Consider the following 17,210-nt stretch of genomic DNA (forward strand, 5'->3'; position numbering starts at 1 on the left):
AACTAGAGGAGAGAGATGCACAGTTTGTCCCCGGGGAGGTTCAGGCTGCTGTGTGAGACAGGTGCATGTGATTGTTGTTTGTTGTTGAAGACATATTTTGAGGGAACATCACTATTTGCATATTTACAGATACTTTATACTTAGCTTGCAGGGGGGAATCGTAAAAGAAGAGCTGGAGCTCAGTGCAGCTGAAAGACAAGCAGGATGTGGGTCTGCTCCTCCTGCTCCCAGATGTTTAACCCGGTAACACCACCCCTGTTTTATTCATTTGCACCATTTCATTGCAGCTCTGCAGGCTGCTCTGACCCCATTATCTGCAGCTTTTATCCCTTTCTTCCTCCAAGTGTATCATCATCTACCACCCGGCAGGATCTTCCTCTGTTCACTGAGAGGGCAGCGTGGTGTCGGACCTGGAGGCTGCCATTAAACACTCACTGACCTTTTCCAAATTAAAACCACACGTACACAAAGCGCAACCAAGCGCCACACACACACACACTGCACCTACTCACAGAAAACTCCTGTAGTGTGTAATTGTTACATTTCTCAGTATTAAAAAGCAGATGGAGTGCTGCATGGGTGTGAAAACTCTTCATTGTGGGGATCCAAGTTAGTGAAAAGACCTGAGGCACTCAGAGGGGGAATTAAGAAAAAGCCTTTATTTCTTCAGGGCTACAGACGCATAGCAAAACATGCCGACGCCTTCAGCCAATAAGGCCTTCATCAGGGCTAGTGCACTTGTCAATACATTTCTCAGTATTAGTTTGTATCCTCGGATTTTAATACTTTTACTACATTTACCACTGTAACATTTTAAAGTACACGATCAATGCAAGGAGAGATGTTGTCTATAGGGCTTTTTACACTGCCAGTTCAAGGCGGGATTATTACGCCTCTGTTACGTTCCTATGTGGCACGCACGGAGGGGGAAAGGTGGGGCAAAGTCGTTCTGCCTCTGAGCCGACATCAGAGGTAGTAACAGAGGCGAAACGGCATCTGTGTAAACAGTGGAGCGGACAGAGTGGAACAGCATCGTGTGTGTGTGTGTATTTGTTTTGCTTCTGCAACGCTGGAACACTATTTAAAAACACACACGGGGGCGGCTTTACGCCAGCATTACGTGGTCCAATGTAGAATGACAAAGGTGGCATGACGGCGGAGATTCGTTGAAAAAGCAGTGTAAAAAAGGCTTATGTGTCAGCCCTGTGATTAACAGGCGATCAGTACAAGATGTACCCCACCTTTCGTCCAATGACGCCTGTGATAGGCTCCAGCCCCCCCATAACCCTGAACAGGACAAGCGGTTTAGATAATGGAAGGATGGATGGATAGATCAATTTGACATTCAAGCAGAGATGTTGTTTATTACATCATTACATTAAACAATATATAATTGTTTTCATTATTTTAACCTAAAAATGTATGAGGATAGGTCTTCATTAAGATGTCATAGATTGTGATGCTGGCATGATGAGAAATTTAATTTTCAAATATAAAGTCCCAAAACATTTGAATGTTTATGTTGATGATGGATTGAGAAGTTTGCATATGAAGATTTTATATCTGATTTTTTTTATTGTGCACTGTTAAAGATCCTTTATCTGAATGAATAGCAAGGTTCAGATGAAAGGTAATGCAGTTTACTATGTAGCAATTTGCCAAGTAAATTACTGTACATTAAGACAGACACCTGTCTGAGGTTAACTATTAAGGTAGTTTGCATTTTATCTCTAACAGCCATTCTTCTTGTTTATTAAATTATTTCATATTTCACTCAGAGCATGTTTTTATGTAACACTTTCCCTCCTCTGGAGCCATTCACCTCCTGCCCTCTACATGCAGACAGATCAGCTGCTGAGTCACTGTGCTAGAGAGCGCTGTGGGCGAATCAGCAACAAAAACACAATAAGCACCTTCAGGAGTCTGTTTGTTGATCTGATGTGTGTTATTCTGTGTGTGTCAGGTGAATCTACCGCCTCCCTTCAGCTTCAGGTTGACCCAGGCTGAAGGCGTCCTTCGTATACATCGCAGTAACAAGACTGTCTGTCTAAAATATTATAGCATGTTCAACTTTATTGTGATTTAATGGGCATTTCAATTCAAAAATGACACTCTACACTGTATTTTATTCACTCAGTTGCTATTTTCGTTCATATCTGGAACGTGCATTACACAAACCACACTGAGCCGACGTGGTAATGGTGAACTCAACTCCTCAAGAAATAATTCACATGCTCTCCACATACTGTCCTGTCATAGCTGCTCTTATACTTCCTTTATCTTTAAAAATACCTCTGCTTTCTCTTTTGCATGATTACTTCAGGGTCAAAGGATCATTTTCTAGGGGTCAGACAGCTGATAGCTGAAGCTCACTCTTTCTTTCTTCTTTATGAACGTTAGTGTGTCAGGTGACAAGACTAAGAGTCTACAGTCATGCAGAGCAGCTCTGTGAGGATGTACTTTAGTTCTAAATGCTGTGAAATAAAACCTTAACAGCATTCTAACATGTAAAAAAAAAATGAAGGGGTCAGCTGAGTTATTACAATTTATTCTGAGCAAATCATAAATGTCAGAACCAAATTTGTCAACCTCATTCTGGAATAAAATATAGTCAGCTGAATTCACCCTGAAAATCAAGAACTTGTATCAAATTACATTTTGATATTCTTTAGTTATCTCATCCTTGAAGCCAGCACGTATGGCTAAAACCTCAAATCTAAATGGTGACACATTGCTCTCCATGATGTGTCATTTGTGTTGACTCATCTTTGCTGCTCTGAAAAGATCAGACACATTTAAAAACTAGACCTAGATCCAGCCCATTCATCAGTAACAGACTGCTTTTACTCATTCAGAACCTGATCTTTAATAATCTTCATGTTTGCTTTAGCGCTGCCGTTATCTGCCCTGCCCTCACTGCTCTTTGAAAATGATGCGCGTTCAAGGCAGCCCACCATCATGACTGTAAGAATCCTTTGTCTTTTCTTTCTCACATCTAAAAGCAGCAATAAAATCCTTTAATAAGGGAGACCAATTCAGTTCTGAGTTCACGAGAGGATGGAGGAGATACAAGAGAAAAGAGCAGGAGGTGTAGCAGTGAACGGCAGCCTCAGAATGAGTAACATACAACCATTTAATGATAAAATACTTATTTAACATTCAAACATGTACAGTATATACAGTACATCATAACTACATTGCTCCATGACTTATAATTCACAAAAAACACACACTGACAACAGAAGCCTTTGTCCCAAACAACATGAAACACGCACGTCACACCTTGTTTCACCCCTTGAAGAAATCCAGGTCACCTGAAGTCCTCCCACCTGGCAATGTGCTCTGCAGCTGTGAAAATACACACAATATTACACATTATAGAGATGACATTTAACATTTTGGGCACAAACAAGGAAAAAAAAAAATGTTTTTTTGTCATAAGTCCTCTGTAATCTTTTAATTCTCCTGAAACAAAACTGTGGAGAAAGTGCGTATAATTTAAAGCATGATGTAATGAACATGAAACTAAAAAGTTTTAATGCACACACGCACGCACAGACACGCACAGACAGTCCTCTTTGGAAGCAACTTGTTGTCTGCCTCAGGCTGTGTGATATCCACTTATCATTTTATTGCTAATTAACACAGCACAGTGATGCAGGCAGGAAACGGCTGTGGTGGGATGGAGGGCTCGGTGTGCTTTTAATCAGCTGAATTTATGTTGGTTACTTTGAGGTGTTGCAGTGAAAATGTTCTTCAGTTTTTAGAGGATGGGTGGGAAAATGATTGACTGGAGAACTTCAGCTTTGTACTGTAACACAAGCTAGAAAGATAAAGACCCTCAGAGGTCTTCAAAACTATTAGTAAGTACGATATAATAAATGTCATTCAACACTGAACATTTAGAGCAGATGGCTCTTTCAGCTATGACTGATCAATACCAGATTACACATCAACCACTTCCAAAGACACAATTAAGTGGGCCAAACTAAACATCTGCCGCCCTCTCACTCCTCTCAATCAATGTAAGTGCTGTTTGTGGGTCTAAACACTGCAGCCCTTTGTGGAGCTCGCGTATATTGATCGCTCAGAGGCTCTGATGGCAAAGCACCATTGATTTAGACTGAGTGCCATGTTTGAATGTGAAGGCAGGATCACACAGAGATTTCGGTGTTGTGTTCACATCATTACTGCACACACTGGACTAACATTTAACCCTCCTCTCTGCAGCGATTATCAGTGACAGAGGCTGTGGAATCGGTGGACACAGGAGAGCACAGCAGGTGTGGGAGTGACAGGAATAATTCTGTTTTAAATTTTAAAAACAGCCATGCTGCTACAAGAACAAATACAAAATGGTTTAAAGCTCCATTAAGAGGTATTCCTGATATTAAATGCGGGGGAAAAAATCTGTGCTCGACTGACCTCGTGCGACCCTGAGCACTTTAGCCACTTTAACTTCACTGTTAGTTTTCTGGCCTTTAATATTGACTGTATGATCGAGTCTTACTGCTCTTAAAAATAAAGCTGCAGACGACCATCTCCAGACAACACCCACATATTTCTCTCGGTAGACAGGGTATCCACTTGGCTTAAGGGTTAAGAGGGAGACCTCAATATTCTCTCCACTGTTGTCTTGTCTTTCTCAACTGCTTTGGCACATTTCTTAAACTTATTGCTCAGGATGTATTTCTAAAAGAACAGTGAAGCTGAACACACCGAAAATTGCTTGCAAAATGCAGTAACTCATCCATAACCTTTAACTCAAGAGGGAAAATAGAGTTGTTGTCAATCATGTCATTTTTTAAGACTAACACAATTACACTTTCCTTTGACACTGTGTAAAATCAAGATGATCAAAATGAGACTGGACTCTTGAAGTGTGTATATCATTAATTCAGTCTTGTCACTGGAACTGCATCTTGACTGTACGTGTTGTATATTAAAGTGTATACTCTTCAGATGGTGATTTCAAGTGTCCAAGGTTCCACTAATGAAGCAAACAAGCACTTAATGAGTGATACATACAAGGTCATGGTAATGACCTTGATGAATACACATATATGAGCATACTGATGACAGAGGCTTATATTTCTAGCTCCGTTCACCAGTCAGTTTAGAACAGAAGAAGCCTTTCAGACGAGAGGTGAAACGTCTTCAAAAACTTAAACCAAGTCCAGTTGCCTTTTGGATTAAGCTTATCCCCCTTTCCCACCTAAATTTAGCGTGTTGACGCAGGTTTTTCAGACCCGGGAAGACCCACTTATAAATGCTGATTGTCTCCGTTCCCATTGCCAGCGGAGTATTCTCCTTTCAGTCTCTTTTCTGCTGCGTCTGACGTCACAAACACGCCTGAAACAGGGTTAGTAAACAGTGAAGATGTTATGGTGGTTAGGTCTTTATAGTCTGTGTATCAAACTCGGCGGCGACAAATTTGGAACGATGTTTGAGCGCTGCTGGACGGAGATGGGCGGAATATGTAGCTGAGATGACAAGGAGTCGCAGGAGTTAGAGACAGAGCGTAGCATCGCACCGGAAAGGGGGCGGAGATTAGCGTGTCGACACAGGTTTGGTGTTCCCATCAATGCTGAGCCGAGGAGGTAATTACCCTGGCAAAAAAGCCAGGTGTTAGCGAGTGCTTTATTTTGGAACGGGCTGGTCTATGGTGCAGTGACATCACTATAAACAAAGCATTAATGTGAGCCTGGACACAGAAAAGTCAGCCACCTTCCAGGACTCCTCTGAACTGGTGGCAGGAACCCTTTCTTCTTACTACCATCTAGAAGACACTTTCACATCAACACCAATTGTACCCAGGCAACCCAGTGGAGGCTCCCTCTTTTGTCATAAGACAGGCACATATGCATTGAATTCTGTACTAATGGTAGCAGCAATACATATTTGGAAAACAGATCTGTTTTGCAATGAAGTCCAGAGCCTTGTGGGTTTTTTTGCATCGAAAAATTGCAGCCAAATGAGTTTTCAGAGGGAACAGAAAAAGCTATCAGTGATCAGCTGTTTAGTTTAGTTTTGAGCCAAAAATATGTCAACAGAAAGTCTTAACTATCCCCCTCAACACTTTCAGCCACCCTCGCCCAGAAGGACTCTTACCGTGCTGGCAAATGTATCTGTTCTGTGTTTTACAGCGCTGGTCGTTCCAGTTAAAGGCACTCGATGCCTGGAGCTCCACGCAGTTTCCAAAACTAGACAGGGAATTAAAAAGAGTAAAGTGAATCTGTGGGATGAGCTTTTTTTCCCTGCATCTTATTAAAGTTTACTACAAAGTTAAAAAGAAAAAAACACCTTTCAGATAGATAGAGAGATAGAGAGATAGAGAGATAGATAGATCAGAGAAAGACGCAGAAAGAGAGAGACATCTAGTGGTCAGAGTGAAGGTTGCAGGTCATTCAATCAAACAAATGGTGTTTATTTTACACAACCTCAAAGGGTTTCAAGTGCTATTCAAAATGTGCATGTACCTGTATGTCATATATGAAAACTAATGAAATGCTAAACTACAATAATCTCTTGTAATGATCTTGAAGTCGTAGAAATTGTAGGCAGACACATCTGTAGATTAAAAAAAAAGCCGGGAGCTCCAAACAAGAAAGCAATTTTCTCCCTTTCACATGATGTGTTCTTTGTTTGTTTTTTATGTGCGTCTCTGTTTATGATGTCCTCTGCAGTAGCTAATGTCTGTGAGTAAATGTGTCTCTTACCCTTGGTTGTCAGGTTGCCCAAAGGCAAAGCTGCTGAATCTGGGGATCTCTCCCGTGTCCCAGCGAAATGAGTCTTTCAGAGGCTTATATGTCAAACCTGTGGAGCAAAAACATCGCTGTTTTACCCCTGCAGCATCTCCGCAACCTCCACCTGCTACTACATCTGGGCAGGAGACAGCACAAGCTGCCACCTAATCTGGTAGTGCTGTCTAGTGTCGTAAAACATTGTGATATTTTTACATTTATTTGGGTGACAAAGGTGAAAGAGTTTACCGATCCAGAAGTTTCGTGTCTCAAAGTCAGTGTTGGTGACCTCGTTGCTCGCCTCCAGCTGACTGAGATGAAACGCCAGGATGTCCTGAACCTTCTGATTGTGGATTTGAGCTAAAATACCTCCTCGCCCCTGTGGTTTAAACAAAACAAAAAAGCTAAATACAAATCTTTTAATGTAGATATCAATGGAGCAATATGGCTGCAGAACCTCTCTGTGGGTAACACACACCTGTCTCTCACCTGACAGAGACTCTTGGCTCCATAGTAGGTGTCAGCTTCTGAAGACACCATGAAGCAGTCGCCATCTATCATCACGTCACAGCTGTGGAAGGGAAACTGCACTTTGTCTGTAGGGATATAAGCAGCCAATAATACACTAAAAATGAACAATAATGATTCATGGCTCAGGTTCAATGAACAGACTTGTAATCTTTAAAGCGGTTGCAGTAAATGTGGATAAATCTTTCAGAATTGTGCTCATACAGATTAAAAAGAGAAACAAAAAACAGCTTCCAAGAAATCATTGTGTTGCCTATTTAGCAAGAAAATACAACTGAACTACATTAGTACAATTCACTCTGAGTAATTGAAGGTGTTAAAATTTACAAATTTTACTTTAAAAATACTGTCAATCTCATAACAGCTACGGATATTGGATGTTAGCTCCCTTTTCACAAGTGAACATGCTGGTGGTTTCCCATTTTTTAAACCACATTTTCATACTTTCACCAGACTCTGCATACCTGAAGATAAATACAGATGTTTGCAGCATTTCTTCAGTAAGTGTGTACATGTGCGTGCTTTTGTAAGCCAATGTGTCTCAGAGTACAAATCACTAAAGTGTATAAACCCAAAGAAGAACACTGTTCTCACCTGCACACTCAGCTCCACCGTAGCCGACATCACACAAGCAAGAGCATTCTTCTTCTTTGAAACGACCGTGTACACACTGCACGCTGCACCGCACTGAAAAACAAAGTACAGGGAAATCTGGCTCTCTACAATGAACATGAAAATATTATTTAGAATAAATTAGTTCAGTAAGGTGAGATACTCATATGAACACTACACTCACCCTGGCAGAGGCGTCCAGTGAAGCCGGGGTCACACTTGCACTTGCAGGATGAAATGTTAAGGTGTCCGTGCTGACCACAGCTCATACGACACGGGTTCTTTGGAATTTCTGTTAATAAATGTGCGTGCAACAAACAGACAGAAAAAAACACATGCATGAAAAAGCACAAACATGCATGTTGCAAAATGGTCGAGTAATTCAGAAGAAGAAGACACTTAAGAAAATCATGGTCAAGATTTTACGGCAAAGTTTCATTAAAGATGAATGATATAAGCAGGATAAAAAATGTTTGAATGTATTTCCAATTGTTCACAATCCCGTAGAGATGACAGATTTGCAGGAATGGCATTGAGAAGCATAACAGATATGTTTACAGTGGTGGTGTGGGGAAATGAAAATTAAATTTTTGTCCTTCAAAAACACTTTGAATGAAACATAAATGTCTCTTTCAAGGTTTTATGTTTAATCCTCGCTGAATGCTTTAATGAAACTCAATTATTTTTATAGCAAGTTCCTCACTGAGTGCTCCCTCAGAGGTTATTCTCAATGTCCAATCCCTACAAATACGCTTCTAAAAACTCTACAGAAAGGTTGTGACCGAAGTAAATTTAGCTGTGATTGTACATTCTCAACATCTTTATATATACAGCATATATATATATAAAGTCTTACCACATAATCCACCCACATGGTCCCACAGTCTGAAGCAGCCTGACATGGAGGAGGTGCAGAGAGAACAGTACAGCCCCGTCTTATAGGGCGTCACGAGCCGACCATTGACCGCCCAGTTACCCCTGCAGCAACACACAGTGACTAATGTTCAAAATGCCAAATAAAACTTCACACAGAAAAAGGACTTGATTCCACAATAATAACATTCAGCATCTTTTCTGTTGAAACATAGTATGCACTGTGAACTCCAGATGATATTACAAGGATTATTCAGGGGAAATAATATAAACATAGATCATAATCTCTTCTCTACATGCACGGACGAGCAACCTTTCATAGAAATCTTTTATAATAATTTGTCTATTTTTGTTTTAAACTGAGTATTTGGGGCATTGGTATAGTTCAGTGGTCCCATGTACACAGGATTAGTCCACCCTCGAACCTCTGCTGCAGAAAACAAAAGCTGGAAACATGCTGTTCTAGGCCGAATTAAAACATTTTCATTTGGGGAGGAAAAAAATTGGGTGGTGCAGTAGTTAGCTCTATCCCCTCACAGCTAGAAAGTTCATGGTTCGAATCCCGGTTCTGACGTAGGTGGCCTTTCTGTGTGGCATTTCCATGTTTTCCTCGTGCATGCGTGGGTTCCCTCTGGCCTCCTGCCACAGTCCAAACACATGCTCGTTAGGTTCATTGGTGGCTCTTAATTGCCCGTACGTGTGAGTGTGAGCATGAAAGGTTGTCTGTCTCTATGTGTCAGCCCTGTGATTCACTGGCGACCTTTCCAGTATGTAACCCCGCCTCTCACCCAATGACATCTGGGAGAAGCTCCACCCCATTGCGACCCTGAACAGGATAAACGGTTGGCTATAGATAATGGATGGATGGATGGGAGAAAAGGTGTAATTGTTACCCAGGAGAATATGCACAGACCAATATCTCCCAGAGGTCTCCTTCTCTCAGACACAGCTGGGTGGCACAGCCAACATGACTCGAAGTGGCCCACACCATCTAAAAAACAACAAAAGTTAAGACACAATACATCAACACAAATATGACTATCCAGGAAAACTCCTCATAAACATGCTAATACCTGTGTGTAGTGTTCACAGGTGGCGTTTTCTCTACATTCCCCACTCAAGTAGAGAAAATTGTTTCCCTCCTCAAACCAAGACTTGATGACGTCCGAAAACGAGCTCACACCGTGAAGAGAGAGATGTGTGTTCCAGCCGATGTGACTGACAGATGAGGAGGAGTGAGGGGAGGAGTCTGTGTGACACAATGCTGCCCTCTCCTCTGCAAGAGACGCCAACTTCTCATCCCACTCCTGTAAAGACAAAAGACATATCGAATTATATCATCACACAGCTTTAAATGTTTACCAATGACATTTTAACCTGCAGAAGGAAAAGTTAAGTTTGTTCCATACTGTGAGGGGCACTCACATTGAGCTTGGTAAGAGAATCATCTCATTGCAGGATCAGGTGTGTGTCTAGGTGTGAGAAGCCTATATATGCCCTTGGGTTCCAGTGCTCTGTGCTGGCTCATTATCTCACCTTCAGAGGTAGTGAGACGTTCTCTGAGTTTTCTCTTGTTGTGTAGGGGTGTGTGAATCCGCAGAAGCACCACAAGAACCTGTCTGCATGTCCAGTTTTCGCTCTTTGGTTGTGCCCGAAATGCTGTACTATATACTACATGCTATATACTACATACTATGTAGTATATACTACGTACAATATATTACATACTGTGTTCAGCGGTAGTATGTAGTATGGAGGAGCTTTTCAAATTAATTTTGCAGCATGCTACACCAGGCGGAAGTAAACAATAACCTCTGCTTCTTTAGCTACAGCGCCCCCTTCTGCTGGAATGCTGCTACTGTCCGTCATTTCAACTGCCGCTTTGACGTTCCAGCGCTTTGCATTGTGGGATACAGTAGGCGAGGTAGACTGGTCCGATGCATACTGGAGATATTTTCCGACTCAGTACAACATCCAGGCATTTTTGGCATACTGCACATTTTGCTTTTGTTTGCATACTACACACAACATACTACATTTTGGCCAAATCAGTATGTACTGCTAGTATAGTCATGCTTTTCGGACACAGCAATAGCGTAGTTTCATTGTGCTGGGTCGGCCTTTCTAACTTGTTATTATTTTAGGATTTCCCCTCACCCATCGAAACACTTGCGATTTTTGTGGTTACCCCTCTGGGAAAACTTGAAGACACCCCCGGTCTGTGATTGTGTCCCACCCCACCATCATCCTGACACACATATTTAGCTCTCTCTGGCAGAGCTGACCAGCACAATGAATGCAGTGATAGGGATTTAAGATCAATATTACTCTATTGTGCCTTCTGACTACATTGGTTAATTCTTGTTTTTACTTTTCCTGTATATGTTTTCAGTATTGGAGACTAAAAAATCCCCAAGATGATGTGCAGATATCATGCACAGATCTGTCAGAAGCCCCAAAAACTTTACAGCATTTTTGTTTCACTTTGACCCAAAAACATTTTTCGTATCAGACTGATTAAGGCCTTCTAAAGCCTCTGGTTGCTCCATGAATGACTAATCATTTCTAATAAATGAACAATTTATGTGCAGTTACATCAAGAAAATGTCACCATCAACTCATATACTTATCAAAATATGTTACTAGGTCTGTTGGACCCATTGCTCCGTAAATCTGAAATGAAGGTCACGTCTTACTTTGTGGATTTTGATTAAGAGTGGTTGAAAGAAAAACTCTTTGGCATGAAGGTCATTCCGGAGATTGGATAAGTGATTTCCTTTCCCCTCTTAATCCTACTCAGCGGTCGGAGCTAGTCATGGAGGACAGCGGACAACAAGGAGGGAGACGCCTAATTGGGCCGACTGCCAGCCCATGGCAGGGCCAACAAACACAGACTGACACTCATTGTGCTGCTCTCTGGTATAAACACTTCCCTAAGTAGCACATTTCCAAGATTTGTAGTGGCTGATTCAAACAAATGACCCAAACTTTCCACAATCCCTTTACCATGTTTATGTAGAGCAAGTGAGATTCTGCTTACAAAGGCAACAATGTGGAAAGTTACAGATTGTTGAATGTTTATCATTTAATTTGATCCCCATTAGTTGTGCCTTTAGCAACAATTCCAAGTCTTCAATTTATGACACCTCTTAAAGGTACCATGTGGGGTCTGGGACCATTACTAGCGCCATGGAGTGAAGTTTTATGTGTGGGTCCTGTTTGGGTTGTTGAAAGGCCCACGCACTGATTCCACTCATGGTTTCAAACTATCAACAGTTCCTAGTTACACAACAAGAAACACGGCAACAGGGAAGTCTGGTAGCAAGTAAACGGATACAAACAATGCAGGTTTCTAACTTAAGAAAAAATGGCTTTGCAATTGTTTGTCAGACATCTAAGAATGAATGTAAACAGTCTTTGTTAGTTAAAAAGGATTTGAACTCTCCTGGGTAGTAATTTGTAATAAGATACCCTGTATTAAGGGCTTTACAAACTGTAAATAATGGCTTTATCAGAGCTTCTTTAAGATATTTACTAACACTTTGTAGATTACAGAAATACATTTAATTTTCAGTCATAGTGTAAGGGTGTGGCATTGGAAATTCAGCGGTAACAGTCGCTAAACCCAGTAATACTTATTTAATACTACAGCCCTTACATTCATTTTGAAATGTTAACCTGTTCATGAACATACTGCTGCAGAATTTAGAGTTGGGCCTTGTAAGCTGCCTGGCCAGCGTAAGGCTCTAGTTATTCAGTGGTTTATTCTGCTGTAAAAATGTAAACAGCTGATGTGTGCATGGCATGCAAAGGAACATGGATGTTGTACGGTTAAAAAATCGTAGTCATGTCTTAAGACAAGGTGAAACGTTTTAAATATCACAACTCTAGAGCACACTTGAACTCCTGTTTTTTACCAAAAGGAAATACACTGAATATTATGACCTTATTCAGCCTTAATTAAAGAAATCCAACATCCCCTTTATAATACCTGTTTGTTAAATACCAAGGATGCATCACAAGAAAACTAAAGTCAAAATATAGACCCTTCATAATTGGTGTCTTATCAGAAAGCAATACCCTCTCTTGATACCCTCTCCGTTTCCTGTAGGCTTTCCTGACAAAACTCCTGTTTGTACTGCATCTCCTGCCATATTCCAGTCTGTGCAGTATGTTAAAGAACACAAACTTACAAATGATCTAATCTAATGTTTTTCCAACAACATTTTACAGTTTTTTCTGGGAATAGAGAGTGGGGGACGACATGCACCAAACGGTAACAGACCGGGAGTCAAACCTGCTAAACCCACGCCCCGACTCTTTACTGTTTAAAAGAGAAATCAGAGTTATGACACTGATGTGTTCTTAGACTGAGACACCTCGAAGTCATTGTTCACTCTGCTCTCTGAGGTCAGCCGGCCAAACTCATCGACTCGCATGTTTGTGCCATCAGAGGGGTCAAAGGTCACCGGGCAATATTTCACTCAAGATGATTTCATTTCAAAGCACATCATGTTGTATCAGCTGTGGGATGTGAATGTCTCACTAAGACAGTTTTGCCGTCTTTGTGGCTGGATCGACAACTGCTCTATAAAATCAATAAAGCTCCTTATTTATCTGCTGTTTTATTTTCACCTTTACTGCAATAAAACCAAGTGTTGGAGCAAACACATGATTTAGGTATTAAAGAACTGAACTTTAATTTGTGTCCCTGACAGCGGTGTTTTACCTCATAATACTTTTTAGCCCGGAGAACTCAAAGAAAACCTGCAGACGGTGCACTGGGTATAAAAAGGAAGAGCATCATTCACTCCTTAAATATTGGTATTTTATCTAATGCTGAAAGTAAAGCCTAAAGGACTATATTATAATCACTTCAGCACAATCTCATCATAATGCTAACTGGTTCATCCCTGAGTGGAAAAAAACCCTTATTCAGACACTCACAAACAGAGCCGAGGCCTTGAGCCTTTTAACGTTTATCAGTAAAGCTCTTTAATATGCCTCTTGAGCTCGGCAAAGCTTCCTCTGAGGGCTTTCACAGGGAAATTACCTGTTATACCAGAGTTGTGAATGCAGAATGATTATCCACATCGTCTTTTTCTCATTACCGCCTTATCAGTGGAGAACAGTTCTCTGAGGCTGAGGAGCAGTCGAAGAAAGAGGGCTCAGTCTGCGCGAGTGGCTTTGAGGATGTAATCTATGACAAAGTGACAGTTTGCCCTGCACCAATCACATATAAGGCCTAGAGGATATCTGGGGCATTGTGAGTTCCATAATCCATCGTTATACCTCTTGGTCATAATCATATGCAGGCCAGACAGTAACGCAGATACGAACTGTACAGCGAAGCAATAGATGGAATAAGATACGGAGAGGATTAAGATGGAGTGTTTGGTGGCGAGTGGGATTAAAAAAACCTGGGTGGAAAACTTTGTTAGAATTATTGCACATTCAGCCCTTTGGAGCAGTATGTCATTATTAGGAGGAGAATAACACTTTAAAAATATTCCTTATTTAATTTTTAGTCTGCTCTTTACATATTTTGGAGTCTAAATGAATAATAGGAACAAAAGTTTGGATTTCCTTCGATTGATTGCTTCAGCCAGCAGCTGTGAATCAGGCTGTTATTGCAATGTAATTCTTTGGGGCAAACGCACCCAATCAAAGTATGTCCGCAAAAATCGCTTGTTTTGACACTGGCAGGCTCAGGTGTCATTCTAAGTGTCTGACAACGTGTAAAGTAAAGACAAAGTGTAAGATCCCAAAAGGGCTGTTCTGTCGCTCTCTTCAAACCCACCAAACTCCAGTGACAAAAACAGTAATTTTCCCTCCACAACACAAGAGATGCAGGTCCACTGCTGCCACGATAGGTTAGCTTGTTTGTGTTATTGTATGTCATACAAATATTGTGTTGGTTCACAACTAACCATTTAGAGTACTAAAGTCAAACAATAACACAAACAAACCAATAGGTTTGTTTTTTTATTTAATGGAGTCTGGGGGCTTTGAAGAGAGCTATATAACCACTGTTTCTGGCTAAATAAGATTTTAACTCTTTAACAAAAATGATAATCTTTGCATGGATTATTTCTGTCATGTTGTCAGACACTTCAAAATCAATATTAGCCAGTCAGTGACATACAAGAACTTGTGTCAAAGGTATTTTGATTGGGCTTATTTGCCCCCAAGTATTAATAGGTTACAGCAATAACAGCGAGTAGTTCTAAAAACTCAATACAAACAGGTACCAAAAGGTTTAAAAATCTGGGAACAGACTAGCCCTTTTAATCCATGCATTTGTCATTTCATTTTTGAAAAGTGAATTTTATTATGTGAACTAATTGAGGCTGTTTGTATGGACCTAACCATTAAAAACAGCTGCCTTTGCACCATAAGTGTAAAGAAAAAAAACAGTTACACTCTCAAATGTCCTAAATGCTGATAAGTGTTGTTAAAATAAACACACGTCTGATCAGTACTGTCAGCTGCAGGTTTGTTTGAACTCAACAAGAATACTGGTGAAGCTGGCAGCACAGGGCCGAAACCCTTCCTTCTAACAGAGGAACAGAATCTACAGTGAAAAAGAGTGAGCGTTTACAAGAGACAAATGCGTGCTGCAGAGACAGACTAAACTTCAGTGTGAAAATCAGTTATGCGGACAGTGTAGCACCGCCCCGGTTTTTAACAAAAGTGCAGACAGTTAACAAATGGATGATGTCAAACAGCCTTAAACTCACACTGAGGCGTTCACACCATTCAGAGAAGAAACAGACAATAGATGCCACAAACCATTTTTTGCATGTTGGCTGCCATGGGCTTGACCCGGCTGCGCAGTCTATTGTGCTGTGCGACAATCTGCGAGTGCTCCTTCACCCCGAGCCCTGCAAGAAAAACACAAACGCTCATTTAGTGTGGCTCTTCTGCTGTCGCCATGGGAACACAATGCAAATATGTTGGCGGGATGTTTGAGTGTCAGTGAGGGCTGAAGTTTAGGTAGGAGCAGTTTCACTCACAGTTAGGTTAAACACACAAAACAGAACAATCAACAAGCCTCCTCTATAAACAGATTTAAAATCATCTGGTAATGTGCAAACACATATTATATTATAGAAACTAAGTGTGTTTTAGGTGCATCTCTTAATTAAGGGTTGCGATTTCCCCAATTAAAAATAAATGTCCATTTACATTTACAAATATCACAATATAACCCAGTTATAATTGTATGAAAATGTCTCAAGAGGAGAAATGACACATTTTTAAGATTCTAAATACTTAAAATGTCCTCATAATTACTTTATAATGTGCTGGTAATCTTTAATTTTAGGTTTTATCCTGATCATAGATAAATGGGTTAAAATGCAATATTTGCAATGTTAGTACCACGCTCAATAAATCCAATTAGGTAAAATTGTGCCTAAATCCTTGAATTATTAATATAAAGGCAATTTGAGGATTAATTACATTTCAGAATAGATGTTAAGCATCACCTTTACGTATCCTACACGCTAAAGTTACTCTATCTCTGAGCACAACTGCAGCAAGAGCTGCCAAGATTGAGCTCTACAGGTTCATCATTTTTGCCTGTGTTTGGCATCATTAAAACGGTACATTTTAAAGCGACAGAACAGTTTCTGTTGGTGCTTTGCCAGGTGGATTTGGACTGCTAAACCCACTTGAGTCTACAGCCTCCAAGCCTGTTGCTTAGCCTACGTGCTATAACTTACTTTACATCAAGGAAATACGTGTACCGTCTTTTAGCTGTTAAAATAAGTGCCAGTTTAAAAAGTTCATCCGGCCGGTCTAGTCTAGACAACGCTGCCCCGCGTGGCCACCTGTCTCGTGCATAGTGAAAGTGTGTTTACCGGTGATGGTGGACTTCTGCTGGTCCGGTGTGTCTCTGATAATCCGGTTCGCGTAGATAAACGAGGGCAGCAGGGACAAAATGAGAAACAGATCCGAGCACCGGGGAGCTGCTACAGACCGCATCGTGAACTCCTGAAGGGTCTTCAACAAACTGCGACCACTTGCTCCCAGCTCTCCTCGTCCCTGCTGCTCTCCCCCCTCCTTTCACTTCAACAGCTCTCACCCCGGGGTGCAGCACAGCGCACATGACTATTTAACCACAGTCCACTATTCACTATTCAGATACTGTACACGTACTGTGGAGGGTCCTTAACTCTGAATGATTAAATAAGGCTACTTTTCTAACCCTGCTTTTTTAGGAAAGAAAAGATTGCCATTGGTTAACCTTTCTCTGTGTTATAAAACACTGAGTGCTTCTATTATTCCTGCACATTTTGCAGTGCAGGTGGATCATGCAAACATGCAAGAGAAACGACAGGAAAAGCTCAGCTTGACATACCAAGAATAAAAGGAAAGCCTCGAAGTTAACATGGATAAATATTTATTTGATACCTTATAAAGTTTTAAAATACTAGAAACTAATTAAAT

General features: G+C 40.9%; 1 protein-coding gene across 1 annotated transcript; it reads right to left on the reverse strand.

Moving 5' to 3' along the window:
- Nucleotides 1–3,216: 3,216 nt before the first annotated feature.
- Nucleotides 3,217–16,745, reverse strand: LOC138585845 (C-type lectin domain family 18 member A-like). The gene is made up of 12 exons (XM_069657842.1): nt 16,622–16,745; nt 15,549–15,640; nt 9,830–10,063; nt 9,650–9,747; nt 8,740–8,861; nt 8,068–8,175; nt 7,866–7,958; nt 7,233–7,339; nt 6,993–7,122; nt 6,720–6,816; nt 6,112–6,203; nt 3,217–3,348 (listed from the first exon to the last, which is right to left on the reverse strand). Exons 1-12 carry the CDS (start codon nt 16,743–16,745, stop codon nt 3,311–3,313), a joined length of 1,335 nt encoding a protein of 444 aa, XP_069513943.1. The 3' UTR covers nt 3,217–3,310.
- Nucleotides 16,746–17,210: the final 465 nt, after the last annotated feature.

This window comes from Semicossyphus pulcher, unplaced genomic scaffold, assembly GCF_022749685.1.
Source record: "Semicossyphus pulcher isolate SPU_LCO1_2020_fin unplaced genomic scaffold, fSemPul1.0.p SCAF_1, whole genome shotgun sequence".
Taxonomy (NCBI): domain Eukaryota; kingdom Metazoa; phylum Chordata; class Actinopteri; order Labriformes; family Labridae; genus Semicossyphus; species Semicossyphus pulcher.

Excerpts from the sequence above, each read along its gene's own strand:
- LOC138585845 (XM_069657842.1), bottom strand. The coding sequence starts at position 16,745 with ATGCGGTCTGTAGCAGCTCCCCGGTGCTCGGATCTGTTTCTCATTTTG. Across the intron at positions 9,748-9,829 it reads CCTGTGAACACTACACACAG|ATGGTGTGGGCCACTTCGAG; the intron begins GTATTAGCATGT and ends GTTGTTTTTTAG. Across the intron at positions 6,204-6,719 it reads GGGCAACCTGACAACCAAGG|TTTTGGAAACTGCGTGGAGC; the intron begins GTAAGAGACACA and ends TTCCCTGTCTAG.